Below are 19,420 nucleotides of genomic sequence, written 5' to 3'. Positions count from 1 at the left end.
CTTCCCTCCTCTTCAGATAGAGAGCCCTCTGCAGGAGCAAAAGCTCTTCTGTGAACTGAAGAGCACAATCCGATTCCCATTAAATTAATGAGCACACCAGATCTTGTTCACACTTAACTATAGCCCAGATTGTAGTAATTATATCCATGGTTTATGTAGCTACTTCTACAGGCAGCCTGCCCAATCTGGGAAGTTTTCCAAAAAGCCAGTTCTTTTAGGCCCCCAAATGACCCACACAGGCATGCTATTAAAAAGGAAGAAGTAGACCAATACCTTGTGTTCACGTCATACAAACTAGGTTAATTGGATGGGGGAGACAGATGAACTTACTAGCTTATTCGTATTGTGCTTTATTAGCCTTTCTAGCCCAAAGGTGCTCAAGCCTATACAGAAGGATGATCGTGTCCTAAAGCTGGGGACTCAGCTTTCTAGCTTCCATCCATTTAATGTTTGGCTTTCTAGCTGCACTATTCTGTAACAAGAGGCATGGCTACACTGTGCAGTGCAACAGTACAGTGCAGAGCTGTAGTGAGGTCAAAAAGACAAAAAAATATACATCAGTTTCAACCATCATATGAGGGAAGGACTGGACTGTAGCAAAGTATGCTACCAATAAGCAAAATTCCCAAGTTAAATGTATATCATAGCCTTCCCAACCTGCTGCCCTCCAGACATTTTGGACTACAACTCCCAGCTTCCCTGACCATTGGCCATGCTGGCTGGGGCTAATGGGAGTTGAAGTCCAAAACATCTGAAGGGCACCCATTGGTGAAGCCTTGTTTATCACATCAGGAGGATTTCCAAGCACAGGACTTTCCTATCATGTATTAGACAAAGCAAACGGTATAATTCAAATTTTGCTACATACTGTCGTAATTAGATGGACAAAAGTTTGATGTTTTATCATATTAAGGAGCTCCGGGCAGTATACATGGGTTATCCTATGCAACATCTCAGAATTATTGTTGAGACATTGTGACTTTGGGCCAATCCCTCATTGAGCTTCATGACTGAGCTGTGATTCAAAACCAAGACTCCCCAGTTCCAGTCCATACAACATACTGGCTTTAAAAATCTCAGGTGAAGCTATGAAGGAAAAGAGTGTAGTTTCCTCCCAAACTTTAGCAGGAATATATTAATAACTGCAGAGAATATACCTTGTGGGTTACCCCAAATTCACAAAAATTGTTAGTGATAGCTGCCCACTTGCAACTCAGTTGATTTTAACAAGTTAAGCTATGCCTGCAGAACATAGAGTCATACAATCATAGAATAGTAGGGTTGGAAGGGGCCTATAAGACCATCGAGTCCAGCCCCCCAGAATATATACTTACTGGTCTGTATGTACCACACTTCAGATCACTTCAATGCACAAAGAACTCCTCTGTTTGCAGAGGTGATTTGCTATAATTTGGGGGGGGGGGGCCTTGCACAAGGTCTCTTACATGTCAAGTGGTGCCAGTCCCCGCCGTCATTAAAGTATCATTCAATTTACAATTGTATTGTATTGTCCCCTAGTATGTATATTTTTAAGATGACTTGAAGAATGCATTTTATGTTATATATATTATAGGTATAATGTATTAGAGAGAGAGATTATATATTAAACACATACATACACATACTTCACCCAAAGGATGCTTGAACTGGAAGCTTCTTCAGGAGTGATCATCTCATATGATCAGAAGGTAACATAAAGAAGCCATAAGGGGAATTTTCAAAGATAATATCAGGACCAGGTATGGGCTGTGGATAGCTGTACTTTGATCTGGACCGTGAGTGTATGTTGACCCCTCAGGTCAATGGCTGGAGGTCCCCTAGGTCAGTGTCTGGAGCCTGGGAAACTGGAGTCTGGATTGCAGCAGGCAGAAAAATACTGCTGTGATAACTAGACCATAGCCCGGGTATTTCTAGCAGGGCTGATCCAAACGTTTGCTAATGAATCACAGGGGCTGATGTTGCACAGCCTCTATTCCCTTCTGCCACCCACAAAGCCCGAGAACACAAAATCCACAGTAGATTATTAAGTGATGTCCAAGTCTCAGTCTATGAAGCTTGAGTTATCCGCCACCCAACCAATGCCAAGTCCTTTGAAGGCAACGTATGTTATCCTCATCTAGTGTTAATGTTTAAAAACCATTACTGTCCACCAAGATTTTAATACACACCCACCCACCCACCCTTGTTCCTTTTACAGTGCATATGCATGCATGTCTGCAAAGCTTTAAGCCCCATGGGATGCAATTAAGTACCCAGTTGAGTTCACTAGTATATTCAGAATAAGGAAACCATTTAGGCAAGTATTTTAGTCTTTTGTATGCAGCAAGGACACACTGAACCTTGAAGTTTTAGGTGGTTTCTGTACATACCTAGTAACGTTTCTTCCCAGATATTGAACCAACATGGAAAGGATGTGATAAGCTTGTATTATGTTGAAGTTCAAAACAGGCAAAGCAATAGTCTCTGCTTGCAGCTCTAAACTTCAAGACTAGGCTTTTCCCATGTTGTATCTGACAAGTGCATTAATGCTTGGGTTGAGAGCTTGTGGCAACAAGGTTCAAGCTGTTGTTTTTTAGAACACCACACACACAGCCAAGCCCCTCTTAAAGAGATGTGTAATAATGGAAAAGCTGACATAATTGGTCACAAAAATATCAGAAGCAGTTACAGAATAGTCACTCACTTCTGCTTGCTACACAGATGACATGACAATAGCTTCTAATGAAAAACTCATTTAACAAGCTTCACTTCTTGCATAAAGTCTTTTTAGTAGAAAAAAGGAACTCTAGAAAACAGTTAACAGTTAAGTGAACCTGTGCATTCACTTTCCATCTTATCTGTACCAAGATTTAACTAGCCACCTACAAGCTTAACTTATTTAGGACTGGTTGGCCCCAATTCACATGGTCTTATTCTACTCATGTTTATGGTTTGCAAGGCTGTGGCCCCACCACCTGGATTCAAGCTTAACAGACTGCAAACAATCCACATTGCAGATGGTATCCAAATGTCATGAGCACAGCAGCAATACACAAGGCAATAACCAATTTCTGGCATCAAGAAGAGTTATTGTATGTGCGATGGAATATATGATAATCTAGCATTGTTAAGGCACAAGTTTGGCACAACTCAACCATTTTTATTTATTTATTATATTTCTATACCGCCCGATAGCCGAAGCTCTCTAGGCAGTTCACAAAAATTAAAACCACAAGTACAGCATAAAAACAATATAAAATATAAAAGCTTAAAACCACAATATAAAAGTACAACCAGAATAAAACCTAGCAGCAGTGCAGATATTTAAAATACAGTAACAAATTTAAAACAGCAGATCTAAAAGACTAAATTGCTAAAATTACTGGGAAAATAAAAAGGTCTTTACCTGGTGCTGGAAAGAGCACAACATAGGCTCAAGGAGGAACCTCTCTAGGAAGCTCGTTCCACTACTGGGGTGCCACAGCAAAAGAGGCCCTCTTATTTACTTACAACATGTGTATACCGCTTCGCATCTAAACAGATTCCGGAGCGGTGAACAAGAGATAAAATGAACAAAAGATAAAAAGAGAAGAAACGTCTTTAAAAACCAAGTGTCAATAAAACCAAGGCTGGTTAACCAAGGATGTCTTCCTGGAAAAGGAGGCACCTGAAAACAACCCAGTGTTTCACCTGCCTGATCTCCAGAGGTAGGTGGTAGCCACTTGCCTGGTAACCATTTGCCTCACTTCCTTTGGCAGGGGCTCCCAGAGAAGGGCCCCTGAAGATGAACTTAGGGTCCAGTAAAGTACATATGGAAGAGACAATCCTTTAGACAACCTGGCCCCAAGCCAGGAAGTTCTTTGCCTCTCCCAACCACCTCCTCAATAGAAAACCAAGAGTAATTGTGGAATCATAGTTACTTTGCTCTTCCAAGTAATTAATTTCCAATATAATTTCAGTGGCCTTATGCCTCCCTCCTCCAGCAAACACAAGAACTCTGTTAGGTAACAGCTAGGAACATTGGTGAGGTGAAAATAGGTCTTGGAACAGTACAGGGCCTTATTGGAAAGCACAACATCCAATCTGCCATAGCCTCATCCAAACTCAGATGAATCATCAGACTTTCCACAAATTCGGGAGGAGAGGAAGGGGAGGAAGTTCAGGGAACACATCAATATTGGGTAGACAGGAAGGCTAAAGTCCCCCCACCCCCAAGATTCAACTTCACTATAGAGAGAAGAAAAAGAAGAGTAGGAATTGCCACAAACAACTCAAGAAGAGTTAGAATGGAAGGATGGTGAACAAGTGACCTCCCCTGGATGCTGCTGGACTACAACTCCCATCAGCCTTAGCCAGTGTAGTCAATGGTGAGGGATGATGGAAGTTACAGTCCAACAAATCTGGAGGACCAAACATTCCCCACTCCTGAAATAGACTCTCTCCCACCATGATAGGGATTAAAAGGCAGCTCTAAGAAAGGGAGAAATGAGAGTAGCACTGCTACTACTCTCACCTCCTCCATACACAAATAAGTTCCCAGGGGAAAAAGCACACACACAAGACAGAGAGTCAAGGCAGGGAAGAGGGAAGCTGACCTGAATGAGTCCACCCAGGGATTTATGAGGGAAAGAAATGAAATCAGAGGAAAGATCAACTTCCTCACAATGAAAGTCAAAATGGATGAAAACGAAAGGACAGTTGTACTACGGAAAGAGGCCTAGAGTAGGAATTTTGATGGGAAGGGTGGAACGAGATGTTTCTTCATAATAAAGAGCTCTGGAATAGAAGTGGAAGCAATATAAAGATGATGAATGTGGGAAATGATGCAGAGGAGAAGGAAAACCATGCCTCAAGGACCACAAAAACAGGGGAGGTGTTGGGGAGCAGAGAAAACAGGAGGAAAAGATGCCACCACTGTTCCTTCAAAGATGAAGGGGCAATTTATTTTCCATCCTCTGCAGCCAAAAACCCAGAAAAGGATGGAATAGCCAGAATTCCACTAGGGCAGGCAGAGCTTGCCTCTCTTGCTCATCAAACCTCTATGTCTGGCACCTTCCTCCTTGAAGCATTAGGACCATAGCACCCCACCATCACTGCATACTCACAAAAAACACGAGGGGGGGGGGAGAGAGATGAAGAAAGCAGCTGCTTCCCCACAGTGAGAACCAGAAGTGAGAGAAGATTATCAATCCACCCACACAACCATCAAAGCCAGCCATAGATTCAAGGGGAAGGGGATAAAAGATTTACTTTGCCCTCCAGAGACCCAGGAAAGAGACAGAAATTTAGGATTCCATCTTCAACAAGTAACAGGGTTGGGAAGAAAGCAGGATTCTTCCCTAGCTCTCCCTTTGCCCCCAGAGTGTCAGGCTGAGGTACGAATTCCCACCCAGCCATAATGTTCACTGGGTGACCTTGGGCTAGTCACTCTCAGGCTAACCAACTTCACATTGATGGTGGTGGTGATAAAACGCAGAGGGGGGGAAACACCTACACCATCTTGAGCTCCTTAAAGTGTTATAAATTTTTTAAAAAGCATTTCCCACAACAAATCACAGACTTCTAGTTATCTTGGGGCAAATCAGCCTCCCCCTCCCTATAAAACTAGGAAAAAAAGTATGTTTTGGACTACAACTCCAATAAGCATTAGCCAGCATGGTCAATGGTCAGGAATGCCAGGAGCTGTACTCCAAAACATCTGGAGAGTGCCAGGTTGCCCACCCCAATGGGGAAAAAAAAGGACTGGAAAGTGCTTTGCATGTTAAAAAGCAAAACAAAGTTTTAGCTCTTGCTCTCTGTGTAGGTAATTTCCCAACGCACCAACTAGTTATGGGTGAGTCTTTATGTCTTTAAGTGAAAGATACGCAGGATCAAGCTACCTGGAGGTCACGCCCTCTGACCTGGAAACCCTTTTCCTCCAGGCTCTAGGCTGCTTCACCCACAGCCTTTTTTGTACACCTATGTAAGAAACACACACACACGCCAACAATTTATGGAGTGCACAAGTGCCCATTTTGTCACACATCTGTATCTATTTAGCCATATATGTGGCACCTTCCAAACATGTACACATAGCAAAATAAAAATACAACTGAATATCATGCCAGCATGTAACTCTGCATACCACCTACACCACAAGCACACACTCTCCAAGTGCAACAGAAATGTGGTGTGTGAAGTCATGGGGGCTGGGGAGAGTTAAGGCCAACTTATTCTTAACTGAAAGGAAGCCTAAGAACATGCGACTACATTTCCTTACCGTCTGCCTCTGGTTTTCGTTTCCTTTCACCCCCTGCCCCCAGCCCCAATTGTCTCTTCCTCTGTCAACATTTGTACTGAAATCTTCTCGGGGCAAAGACCTGTCTTTTCTTGCTCATGCTACCCTGCATCAATAAATAAATAAAGAGGCCTCGATAGTCTTATAGGGCCCCTCCAACCCTCCTATTCTATGACTGATAGATAGATAGATAGATAAAATACGTGGATAAGAAACTATAATGTTAATAACTTGATGAAAGGAGGCGACAAAAACGCCGTTACGGCGCACAGCCTTGGAAACACTGTCTACCGCACCGACGCGGGTATATTAACTCCGCGCTCCCCAACCGAACACGCACCTCCCCAAACCCAGGCTCAAACATTTGCTAATAACACGCAGGGCTCTTACTCTCCCGCTTAGCCCACAAGGCAGGGGAAGCAGCAGCCCTTCCGAGCCTACAACCCTAAACCCCGTCGCCTGGCCGCCGGGAGGAAGTCTCCTTGAAAGAGACAGGACTTACTCCTGAGTAGACACGGACAGGATTGGACCGAAAAGACTCTTGTTCCCAGCGCCCGCTTTAAAGCACAGACGGGTCGCGTGTGCGCGCGCGCGCTTAAAAATGGTTTTTATCACATGCCGCCTTTCTACAGAACGTCCGAAGGCGGTCAACTGAAATTTCCCCAATTGGTGTCGGGATTCATGGGGGGGGCTGCCTAACGCCCCTTCCCCCTTCCCCACTAGCCCCCTCAGGGGCGCCCCTAGAGGCCCCCGCGCCACCCACCCACCCCCCTTGCTCCCCCCTTCATCCCCCTCACCTGGCGGGAGTGGGCCTTTGGCTCCGGCGGCTTGAAGAAGGAGTCGGGCAGCTTGCGGAGCCTCATGGGCAGCGTGTGGGGCACGTTGGCGCCCTTGGGGTTCATGACGGCGTTGAAGAGGGCCTCCAAGTCGGTCTCCGAGTCGCCCCGGACATGGACGATCTGGTGGCCGGCCGGGGGCGGCCCGGGCACCGCGCCGCCGCCGGGCTGCTGCTGAGGCGGCGGCGGCGGGGGCTGCCCCGGAGGCGGCTGCCCCGGAGGCGGCTGCGGCGCCGACGGAGGCGGCTGCGGCTGCGGCGGCTGGGTCTGCCCGGCGGCGTCCATGGCTGGCTCCCCGCCCTGCTTCAGCCGCTTCTCTTAAGCAACAGCTCCGGGCTCTCCGTCCTGCATGCCCCGCTCCGACTCGCCTCCTCGCCTGGCTCCCGTCCCTTTCCTCTCCACCGCACAGTACCCTGCAACTCCTCGCCTGCCCTTGAATCCGGCCCGCGGCGGGCGGGCGGAGATCGATACGCGCACGGACAGAAATAAAGCTCGATATCGCGAAGTTAAGTGGCGCACAAACACTCCCAAACAAAAGTTCTGAGACGCGCCCGCCCGAGCCAACTCCGCCCAGCGCGAGCCCGCCCGCGCCGAATCCGGCGGGACTTAATTCAGCCCAGCCGGCGCTCGGAGCCGCCTGCTGCCGCTCCTCCCCTTCCCGCGCCCGACCGTGCTGAATTTAAAAACGAGGGCCGGGGACAACCTTTTCCACGCGTGCGCTCCCAATCCACGTCCGTTTCTTTCCCCCATCTCCTCCCAGCAGGTACAACCGCGTCTACGCCGCCTCCGGTTGTTTCCGACTGAGCCTTTCTGAAATTTCCCGCGCCCGCCCGCGCAACATTCGCTGGTGCTAATGTTCGACAACCATTTGTTTTATAGGGCTCTTCTCTTCCCCCCCTCCAAAAAAAAAGTTTTCCAACCCTCCCACAGAGACGAGGGGGAGGGGAAGTCGGGACTATTTTCCCTTCCTCGGCGACACCAAAAAACAAAACAAAAAGGAAACGAGGCGCTGCCCACCCGGCTTCAAATCCCCCCTGGGGAAACGGGGGGCAGGGGCGAGAGAGAAGAGAGACCCTTCGTTCCCTAAGGCCATGCAACCGGTGGTAGAATGTTGTAGGACCCCTCCGGTATCATCTCATTCCCCATATAGACTTGAGAAAAGTTCCCGGCTCCACATCTGCTTTTCCCACAACACCGTGCAATCCTATGCGTACTCAGAAGTAAGCCTTCCATTGACGTCAGTGGTACTTACTTCCAAGTAGAGTTAGCCCTAGCCTTAGGCACTGTCATGCCCACCCTGAAATGGGCATTGCTGGGGGGAAAGCTTCCCCAGATGGCCACAGCTACTCCCCACTTCCATTGTTTTGTAGCTTGCTGGCTTCTGTACAGTTCCCCCCACCCCAATTTAAAAAGGTTGGAATGCCTCTCCTAAGACTTAGTTTCTGGCAGGAAGGGCGTCAACCTAAAATATGCTGGCATTTGGGGCCCTGTCCCTTTTGCCTTTGGATCTGCCACACTTCCAGTCACACCTATCACTGGGGTGCGGCCCCCAGAGAGCTTTTCTGAAATGGCATTCGGGCTGAATGAGGTTCAGCCTCCCTATGTTACACCTTGTCAATGCTCCAACATTTGAGGGGCAATCCTGTGCATGTTCAGACAGGAAAAAAAAAAAGGCCCTACAACTCCCAGCAGAGCTGGCTGGGGAATGCTGGGAGTTGTAGGGCTTTTTTCCCCTGGAGAAGACTCTTACGAGTCCCCTGGACTGCAAGGAGGTCAAATCAGTCAATCCTAAAGGGAATCAACCCTGAGTGCTCATTGGAAGGGCAGATACTGAAGCTGAAGCTCAAATATTCTGGCCACCTAATGCAAAGAGAAAACCCTCTGGAAAAGACCCTGATGCTGGGAAAGACTGAAGGCAAAAGGAGAAGGGGACAACAGAGGATGAGATGGCTAGATAGCATCACCGATGCAATGAATATGAACTTGAGCACACTCTGGGAGAGAGCGCAGGACAGGAAGGCCTGGCGTGCTATGGTCCATGGGGTCATGAAGAGTCGGACACGACTGAACGACAACAAACATGCACAGGATTGCACCCTTAGATATCAACGGGCAGTAGAAATTACATCCTTGCTGAGTTAGCAGGAGCCCAGCTGAGGGCTCATCCTGAAAGAAAGTTCAGTGGGCCCAGAGGCATTCTGGGGAAATTACGATGCTGGGCAGCTAGAGCTGTGCTTTAGCAGCGTGCCCAGACACTTTGAAAAAAGTAATTTTAAGAACCTGGTTGGAAGAAGCAAAGAGATGTGTGTGAGAATGAATGATGGAGAAATAGGGTGTATGCCTGTGTGTTAATGGATGTGTAGGGGGGAGGCGGGTTGGGCAGGGGAGGGAATAATCTGAAGAGTTTTGGGGTGGGCAATCCAGAGATAATGGTTGCACATGTGTGTTTGGGTGGTGATCCCAGGAGAGAGATTGGGTTGGGGAACAAAATATCAGGCAGAAAAATGCCTTAGGATGGCCCTAGGTGGGTTGGCTGACATATGCTGTCAAAAGAGACTGGGGGCAGGGGGATGAGTTTGCTGGTAGAAAAAGGAAGTGGGGAAGTGGATTCAGTTTTCAGAGGGGAAATGAGTGGACTGAGAATTAATTGAGAATTGATTTGGGGGGGAAATTGATTTGGATAAAATCTTCCTATTACTTTGGGGAAATTAATTTTAAAGGATTTATATAGAGGTGATTTGGGGAAATTAACTGGCTTGCCTTCTGTGAAATGGGTATTCTGTTGGACCAGAAAAAAGTGGGTTCAAAGGAGTGGTTTTGGGGCTTAGACCTACCTCCACCTTGTACTCAGTTTCTTAGACAAGTTTATTTATTACAATTATTTATATCCCACCAGCAGCTTTTTTGTGACAAACCACGCCCCATAACACCCATTTTGCAGTGGTTCTTGCAGCAGTTTCCCAAATTTCTAAATGTGCACATGAATCTGAAAAGTTTGCGGACCCTGTCAATGTAAGGATTACAACTAGATAATGCATGTGAAGCATTTGAGAGCACTATAGAAATGTTAAGTATCATTATTGTAGATTAAAAAGTTATGAGCGCAATCCTATGTCCCCTAGACAGCATCTGGGGGAGATTGGATTTTTTGGTTTCCCAGCTCCGAGCTCGTAGAAAGCGCTACAACCTCATAGCCGGGAAAACATGCTCCCTGCCTCCTTGCAGCTGGGGCAGAGAGTACTGTGGTGGCTGCCCCTTGGTGCCTAGCTGTGCTCATAACACGGAGCATGGACAGGGCAAAAAGGGGGCATTTCTGGGGGCGGGAGGGGAGGAGACCGCGGAAGCTGTTTTACACAGCTTCCTATGCTGTCTCCAGCCCTGTCCTAGCCCCCTCTCTGAAGCCGTGCTTAGATGCCAAAAATCAGGCGACTAAGGAAAACTGCAGGGCAGCCCGAGCATGGAAGGAATCCTCTCCTCCGTGCTTCAGCCACCCTGCATTGGATAGGTAGTCGCCTCCAACTTAGGAGGAAGTCTGAGGCGACTGTCTATCTCAATAGGATTGCACCCTAAAACAATCTTGGCAATCAGAACTATTACTCATTATACACATTGGTGATCTGAACTGTCATTCTCTGTCTGCACACAAATACATAATTCTGTCAAATAATTTATTGGATATAATTGTATTTTAAACATTTTTGTGTTGTCTGTCTTTAAATATATGGTTATATACTTTTATCTGATAGTAAAGTGTTTTATATAGCTTTTCCCTGACCTTTATATTGTTTTAAAATTGTTCTTTTCATCAGTTTTAAACATCAATACAAATAGTATGCTTGTGAAATAAATAATATAGCACTCAATGTGCATATTTAGCTGAAAAGAATAACCCCATATTTAAAGAACAGTTCCTCTATTAATCAAATATGTATTATTAACCAAGAACAGTCAATTACAGAACAAAGCCCCACCAAAAGAATGGTACAAAACGTAGATATGTCGTTTCAAAGGATTCACAATCAAATAGGCAAAATTCTGTTCATGGCTGTTGGATGAAGGATAACAAGGGCCATGAGCATCCTAGAAAAGAAAAAAATAGCATTAATACAATGTAGTGATGGATAATATTTCACACGACATTCTGAAGTCTGATTTAAATGGACTTGAGCACACTTGGTTATGTTCAGATATAATGCTGAACCATAGTTTATTGTTACGTGCATGAAATTCAGTCTCATGAACTTCCTCATCCCCTTCCCTCACACAGCTGCAAGGAGATTGGAAGCATCTGCTTCCATTTTCAAGTAATCCTGATGTGTCATTAGGTCAAAACTGGCACAAACTGTGGTTAGTGTTAACTATGATTTATTCATATAATAATGGAGAAAGATCTTAAAGGTCCTCTAGTCCAACCCCCCTGCTCAATGCAGGATACAACTACAGTATCCGTGACAGGTGGCTGTCCAGCCTCTGCTTAAATACCTCCAAGCAAAGGACAGCCCAGCACCTCCAGTGATAGTCTGCTCCACCAGCCAACAGTTCTTACCATTAGGCCATTTCTCCTAACGGTTAGCCAGAATCTACTTCTTTGCCATTACCACCCAGTGGTCGAGGTTCTGCCCTCTGAAGCAACAGAGAACACAACTTTGAGGGCTAATGTTGTCCCTATCTTCAAAAAGGGTAAAAAGGAGGAACCTGGGAACTACAGACCAGTCAGTCTGACATGAATCCCTGGGAAAATTCTGGAGCAGATTATAAAGCAATCCATCTGGAAGCACCTTGAAAACAATGCAGTGATTACTCAAAGTGAACATGGATTTGTGAAGAACAAATCCTGCCAAACGAATCTGGTCTCATTTTTTGATCAAGTAACCTCCCTTGTGGACTGTGGGAATGCTGTAGACATCATATACCTCGACTTCAGCAAAACTTTTGACAAAGTGCCCCATGATAACCTGATGAGCAAACTAGCTCAAAGTGGGCTAGATGAAACAACCATCTGGTGGATCCACAGTTGGCTACAGAATCGGGCTCAAGGAGTGCTTATCAATGGGATCTTCTCAAACTAGGGAGAGGTAACAAGCGGGGTACTGCAGGGCTCAGTCCTGGGCCCAGTGCTCTTCAACATTTTTATTAATGACTTGGAGGAGGAGGTGCAGGGAATGCTGATTAGATTTGCAGATGACACAAAATTGGGTGGGATAGCTAATACGTTGGAAGACAGAAACAAAATTCAAAGTGATCTTGATAGACTGGAGCGCTGGGCAGAAAACAACAGAATGACATTTAATAGGGATAAATGCCAAGTTCTGCACCTAGGAAAAAGAATCCAAATGCACAGTTACAAGATGGGGGATGTGTGGCTCAACAACACTACAAGCGAGAAGGATCTTGGAATTGTTGTCGATCACAAGCTGAATATGAACCAACGATGTGATGTGGCTACAAAAAAGGCAAATGCTCTTTTGGGCTGCATTAATAGAAGCATAGCTTCCAAATCCCGTGAAGTACTAGTTGCCCTCTACTCAGCACTGGTTATGCCTCATCTGGAGTCCTGTGTCCAGTTCTGGGCACCACATTTTAAGAAGGATGCAGACAAACTGGAGAGGGTTCAGAGGAGGGCAACAAAGATGATCAGGGGACTGGAAACAAAGCCCTATGAAGAGAGACTGAAAGAACTGGGCATGTTTAGCCTGGAGAAGAGAAGACTGAGGGGAGATATGATAGCTCCCTTCAAGTACTTGAAAGGTTGTCACAGAAAGGAAGGCCAGGATTTATTTTCGATCATCCCAGAGTGCAGGACACGGAATCATGGGCTCAAGTGACAGGAGGCCAGATTCCGGCTGAACATCAGGAAAAACGTGCTGACTGTTAGAGCAATACGACAATAAAACCAATGACCTAGGGAGGTAGTGGGCTCTCCACACTGGAGGCATTCAAGACGAGGCTGGACGGCCATCTGTCAGAGATGCTCTGACTTGGATTCCTGCATTAAGCAGGGGGTTGGACTCGATGGCCTTGTAGGCCCCTTCCAACCCTACTATTCTATGATTCTATTTTCTGTGTAACAGCCTTTTAGATATTTGAAGGACACTAAGAACGTAAGTATCATGCTGAATCCAACCAAGGGTCCATCTAGTCCAGCATTCTGTTCATGCAGTGGCCAGCCAGGTGCCCACGGGAAATTCACAAGCAGAACTTGAGTGCAACAACACCCGCCTGCCCATGTTCCCCAGCAAATGGTGTATACAGGCATACTGTCTCTGGTACTGGAGGTAGCATATAGCCATCAGGACTAGTAGCCATTGATAGCTTTATCCTCCATGAATTTGTCCAATCCCCTTTTAAAACCATCCAAAGTGGTGGCCCTCACTACATCCTGTGGGAGTGATTCCATAGTTTAACTATGCACTGTGTGAAGAAGTACTTCCTTTTATCTGTCCTGAATCTCTCACCAATCAGCTTCATTGGTTCTAGTCAGCTTCATAGGATGACCCCAGGTTCTAATTAAAGGGAGACTATCCCTTTAATCTCTTCTGGAGGCTAAATACACCCAGCTCTTTCAACCATTCTTCAAAGGACTTCGTTTCCAGACTGTTATCAGCCTGGCCACTCTCCTCCGAACATGCTCCGGTTTGTTGAACCTTCTTAAAACATAGTTAAGAACTGGACTAAGCTCTCCAGATGTGGCCTTACCAGTGCAGAATAGGGTGGGACTATAACTTCTCTGATCTAGACGTTATGCTTATGTAGCCTAATATTACATTAGCTTTTTTAGCAAGCACATTGCACTGCTGGCTCATTTTCAGCTTATGATGAACTAAGAAACACCTAGATCCATTCCCCATGTACTGCTACCAAGCCAGGTCTCCCCCATCCTATGCTTGTGCCTCTGATTCTTAAATGTAGGACTGACCTCTGTTGAATTTCAGCTTGTTTTTCTCAGCTCAGCATTCCAGGTTGTCAAGATCGTTTTTAATCTTGATTTTGTCTTCTATCGTATGAGCTACCCTCCCAGGTTCATCTCATGTGCAAATGTGTGATTTATCTGGCCCTGGATTCTTGAACTCATTTAAAATAACCAGGTATTCTCTAATCAGCTTGTTACCTATCCTGGGATGCAAGTCAAGTTCCTCCTTATATTGTTTGTTCTATTATTCCCAGACTGAATACAATTCTTTTAGAGAAGACTGACGCAAAACAGGAAGCGAGTAATTCCACCTTCTTTTCATCACCTGTTATCACTTCACCATCTTCCCAAGTGGACCTACCCATTCCTTGCCCTTCATCTTGCTCTTAATGTTGCCACAAAATCCTTTGGGGGGATTTTGGCATGCTTTGCAAGCCTCAGCTCATTCAGGGCTTTGGTTTTCCTGACATGATCCTTATGCTTTCTGGCTACTCTACTGTCCTCATCCTTGGTTATATGTCTCTCTTACGTGTCCTTTTAATGCCCCCACTAGTCAGAGAGCCCCTTGTGCAGCCACATTTTATAGACATTGGAGGTCATGGGTGTAGCATTTATCTGCTGTATTTGCCTGAAAGTTACCAGGTACCACCTCCACCGCCTTATTTCCTCCCTTGTTACATGAGTTTTTGTCCCTAATATATGGGTCAGTACTTACCTTTGGAGTTTTGCCTCCCACCTTGCCCCGCCCCGCCCCAGGATTTAGTTTAAAAGCGCTATTGATCAGGTTCTCTTGATCAGGCTTGCAAGACTCCTGGCAAACACATTCTTCCCAGTTGGAATGCTGGGAATTTTAGTTTTATGAGAGTTTGTTTTGCATAAGAACATAAGAAGAGCCAAGCTGGATCAAACCAAAGGCCTATCTAGCCCAGTATTCTGTTACCACAGTAGCCAACCAGATGCCTATGGAAAGCCACAATATAATCCAAGGTATTTCTTAGAACTATAAAGAATGCCCTATTAACAGCTCCCACCTGGTGCCCACCAGATGTTTTGGACTTCTACTCCCAAAAGCCCCAGCCAGCATAGCCAATGGTCAGGAATGCTGGGAGTCGTAGTCCAAAACATCTGGAGGGCACTACGTTGGTGAAGGCTGATCTATAGAATGCTGTATCACCACAAACACTATGAATTACAATGAATGTGCTGGTACCCTAATGAAAATTATGGTTATTAATGATTAATATAGCACTTACCCAGCCATATTTTGTGCACATTTATTTGGATGTAAGCCCAATAAGACTTAACCTCAAGGAAGTAGGCATGAGATTACAGCCTTAATGTGCAAAGTACTTCACAGTTTATTAGCTTGTTATATGCTTGTCAATGATGCTGTCAAGCCCAAAGATTTAGAAATAGCAAGCCAGGTGTGCCAAATAGCATCACAGCATTACACTGACCTATTCAGTACTTCTAGAATGGGTTCCATGAGCAATTTCCTAAGTATGATTACTGAAAGTCCCACTGAATTCAGTGACACTTATTCCTTAGTAAGTGTGCATCAGATGGCAGCTGCCAGCCCTACAAAGACTCATGTGTATCTTTATTCTTGCCAACAGTGGAGCCTTATACTAAGCACTAGCCAGGTAGTCATAAGTGACAAGGAAGTGAGCAGGTTGGCCTAGGAGGGGTGGAATGCTTCATCTCCCCTGTGCTGTGCACCCAGCAGGCTGCCAGAGGAGGGAAACCCCCTCTCTCAGCATCCACCATAAAAATGCAGTGGTCTGCTGTAGGATGGACAGAGCTCTCTAGTAATTAGCAGGCTAGTAACTTTTATTGGTTTATTTACACAGCTGAAATAGTGCCATCAATTTCAAAATGGGGTTTTGGGGATAAAAAGTTAAAATACTGTGTTTCAATTTTTGCAGGGCTTGAAAGGGTATGCTACAATTAATCCAAAACCTACAGTCTAATCCAATATCTACATTTTAAAATTACTTTCTCTGCTTTGATCTACTATTGTGCATTAAGGATTCAAGCATCATTGAAGGATTTGGGCTGATTTTTATATAAGTGGCCCTATCTCCATGCTGTCTCGCACTTTAGGAGACTATCAGACTCCTTTATACTTTGATAATGCTCAACATGTCATGCCATATAGTGAAATAGATAAATTATTTAAAGTGGTCCATTTCCCACAATCTGATTTACATTCAATTATATTTTATAGTGTTAATTCACACCACTGTTGCCATCACACTGCTATTAAATGAAATCGTAAAATTCATCAACATGATCTTTTATGGGCTCCACCTGTCAGTACCTAAGCAAAACCAGTGTTGGATTTCAAGTTTCATATAGATCTGCTTAGGCCCAAAGAACATTCTGAACAGACCTTGCCAAGTGGCTCCTAATTATGGGGTTATGGTAACAGATCTGCATGTTTCATCTGCATACTGTAATTATTCCTGATTATTTGGGATGCAGTTACTGCCCATTTGCGACAGTTTCTTCTTTCCCACAGTTCACAATAGGAATGGTTACACCATATTCCATTAAAACACAATAAAAATGTGTGTAGGGGGTGAGGAATGTAGTATTGCATAAAGACATTTTGTTGGATGGCAAAGACCTTTCTCTTTAGAGCATAGGTGGGCAACTGGAGGCCCTTCAGATGTTTTGCCATATGACTAGAATCATCCGTCACTATTGGCTATGCTGGCTAGGGCTGATGGGAATTGTAGACGAAACATCTTGAGGACCCACTCCTGCTTTAGAGAGATCTTTGGACAACCTTGTTGTGTTCTATTAGTAGCTCTGTTGATAATATTGCTCTAATTGATTCCTTGATTAATAATGCTATTTTTATGGTCTTGTGCTGATGTTATGGCGTATACTTTATCTTGAGACTTTTATTCTTAGCTTTTCCAGATGCAGACTTCTATACTATCACCTATAGCTGGGTTACCACAAACATTTGATTACTGAAGAGAGAAAATTATCTGAGAACATCATAATTAAAAAGCTGAAGCAGCACAGAAATGAAATTGTTTCCTTAAACAGATTTTGTCACCATAAGCACAACACCTAATTTACTTTGAAACATAATTGTTTAAATGGACAATGTTATATCAAAATTCACAACAATAATTTAGGGCTCAGTGCTATGGATGTTTAGACAGAAAAAAAGTCCTACAACTCCCAGCATTCCTCAGCCAGCATGGCTGGCTGAGGAATGCTGGGAGTTGTAGGACTTTTTTTCTGTCTAAACATCCATAGGATTGCATCCTTACCCAATCAAGTCAGGATGGCCCTTGGATTCATAACAGTAATCTGTATTAATGGATGCATTCAAGTGCTTTAGGGTGCAATCCTACGGCCACTAGACAGCATCTAGATGGCCATAGGATTTTGGGGTTTCCGGGAACCCAACTCCCACCCCCTCCCCTGCTGCCACATAGGCGACACGGTTCATCCCAAGCTCTGCGCTCGTAAGAGCAGCACAGAGAGGTTGAAAAAGGGGAGTTCCTGGGGGCGGGGGCCACGGAAGCGCTGTCATGATGCTTCCTATGTGCCATCCAGCCTCCCCACCCCTATTCTGATGTGCCCTGGCTAGACAGCCGAATTCAGCCATCTAGCCACAAATGTAGGGCAGCTGGAGCGCAGAGAAGATCCCTCCCCCCCGCTCCCATGCTCCAGCCACCCTGCATTGGGTAGCTGGTCACCTCTGAATTTGGAGGCGACCGACTATCCCCACAGAATTGCACCCTCCATATCTTGGCCACTATCTCTACAAGACTCAACATAGTTCCCATTGTTGAAATGTTTAAAAACAGCAAAGAAGAGAATGAGATGGAAAATAACTAATCTATCAATAATTAGAGTGCAGAAGTATCTTCAAACAGTTATCGAAGAACACGATCTAGTCAAAGTTAAGCATGTCTAAATCCCACTGGTTTCAATGGGAGCGATTTGAACACATGTTTAACTCTTCCATTAAAATCAATGTGATTTAAAAGTGCTTAGTTGTGGCTGGATCATGTCCAATTCTATTTGCTTAAATTAGGTGTTATTCATTTTATTTCAAAATTATATCCAAGAATATTTAGGGTTACATGCTTAGTACTCCTGCTCTGATGAGATACTTACATAAGCGCAGACTTTAAAGATGGTTGATATTATATTTATTTCCTTAGTTTCTGGATTTTTTTGAACACTGAAATGTATGAAAAATATATTTCAATTTTTATTGAAGGCAACTAGACTAGCCAAAACATATGTTTTACAGGTTGAGATACTTATCAAAGGGCTGAAATAAAAATATCTGACTTGCTGAGTGGATTGGTAACTAAAGAGATGATAGAATGCAAGCTCAAATGAGGTCTTCAAGAACAAAGAGGGAACACTAGGATAACAAGTAGAAACATGAAGTACACAAGGAAGGGAGAAGGCAGAAAAGTTTCCAAAGGAGGGATTGGAGTGGTCAGCAGGGTAAGAAAAGCATTAAGACAAGTGTTGTGGCAACCAAGAGTGAATACTGTCCTCCTATGGCTCTTATTGTTGTAAGCTACCTTTGGGGCCCACTGGAATTAGTTAATTAAATGGAAAGGGCAGGAAAGGGGCTCAGGAAAATTTCAGAATGCTTCCAATCTATTGGGAATCCCTTATTGCTTCCTTCAGTGCTCCCACTATCCATGGCAAGGGTGGGGAAGGGAAGCTATTTGTTTACATACAACGGTGCCCACCAGAATGTTGGTGGAGTATGTTGACACTGCAAGACCTTACTGGGCTTGCTCTCCACCTGAGAGCCAGCTTCTGTCTATCTCTTCTGTAGAAAAAGCTGTTCCTTATATAATGGCTAGAGCAGAGGAATGGTCTAGGCATTTAGGCCCAGCTCTGCTTAGTCCTGGTCAGATACAAAATACTATGCTGAAGTTGTAACCTACCCAGAGCATCCCCCTCATCAAACCAACAGAGAAGCCATTAATCATTTCATAATTTTCACTGCATTTACTTGAATAAAAGTAAAACTAATTGAATAGGAAATGGTAAAATAAAATGTTTTCTTCTAGACAAAATATGGCATTGAACCTTTAAATTCAAATACCTTCGTAATAACTGAAATAGATGTACATGATGGATCACATCTTACCAGTTTTAAAACTACTGCACTGGCTGCCAGGCTAAATTCAAGGTACTGGTATTGTTCGAAGCCATTTAGGGCTTTAAAAGCTCTTAAGAATCTCCTTTTCCCAAATTAACCTGTCTGGTTATTAACATACTCCTTAAGCCCTTGTTTGGATTCCCCTGCCTTCAGAAGTGTGGCTAGCAGTGACCCATGCTACAGACTTCTCTACTGTTGTATCCTGAATTTGGAATGCTTTCCCCAGGAAGACTCACCTGGCACCAAGTCTGACATCT

General features: G+C 44.7%; 2 protein-coding genes across 10 annotated transcripts in view; both read right to left on the bottom strand.

Moving 5' to 3' along the window:
• YAP1 (Yes1 associated transcriptional regulator) overlaps window positions 1-7,654 on the bottom strand; it is a 100,768-nt gene extending 93,114 nt beyond the window's left edge. For all 8 annotated transcript variants that reach the window (XM_084842658.1, XM_084842660.1, XM_084842659.1 and 5 more), the window contains exon 1: window positions 7,054-7,654. In XM_084842658.1, coding sequence (XP_084698784.1) covers window positions 7,054-7,377 — 324 coding nt within the window. In that variant the 5' untranslated portion in view covers window positions 7,378-7,654. The remainder of the gene's footprint in view (window positions 1-7,053) is intronic.
• A 2,286-nt stretch (window positions 7,655-9,940) lies between these two features.
• The window catches only part of CFAP300 (cilia and flagella associated protein 300), a 28,203-nt gene continuing 18,723 nt past the window's right edge, over window positions 9,941-19,420 (bottom strand). Inside the window, exons 6-7 of one of the 2 annotated variants that reach the window (XM_084841621.1) lie at window positions 18,149-18,215; window positions 9,941-11,172 (exon numbers count right to left, since the gene is read on the bottom strand). In XM_084841621.1, coding sequence (XP_084697747.1) covers window positions 11,041-11,172; window positions 18,149-18,215 — 199 coding nt within the window. In that variant the 3' untranslated portion in view covers window positions 9,941-11,040. The remainder of the gene's footprint in view (window positions 11,173-18,148; window positions 18,216-19,420) is intronic. The other variant, XM_084841622.1, reaches the window with a different exon arrangement.

Source organism: Heloderma suspectum, chromosome 3 (assembly GCF_057233095.1).
Source record: "Heloderma suspectum isolate Gila_16-S chromosome 3, 16-S_ref, whole genome shotgun sequence".
Lineage (NCBI taxonomy): Eukaryota > Metazoa > Chordata > Lepidosauria > Squamata > Helodermatidae > Heloderma > Heloderma suspectum.
The sequence above is the reverse complement of the archived record's forward strand: the minus strand, read 5'-3'. Positions and strand labels throughout refer to the sequence as shown.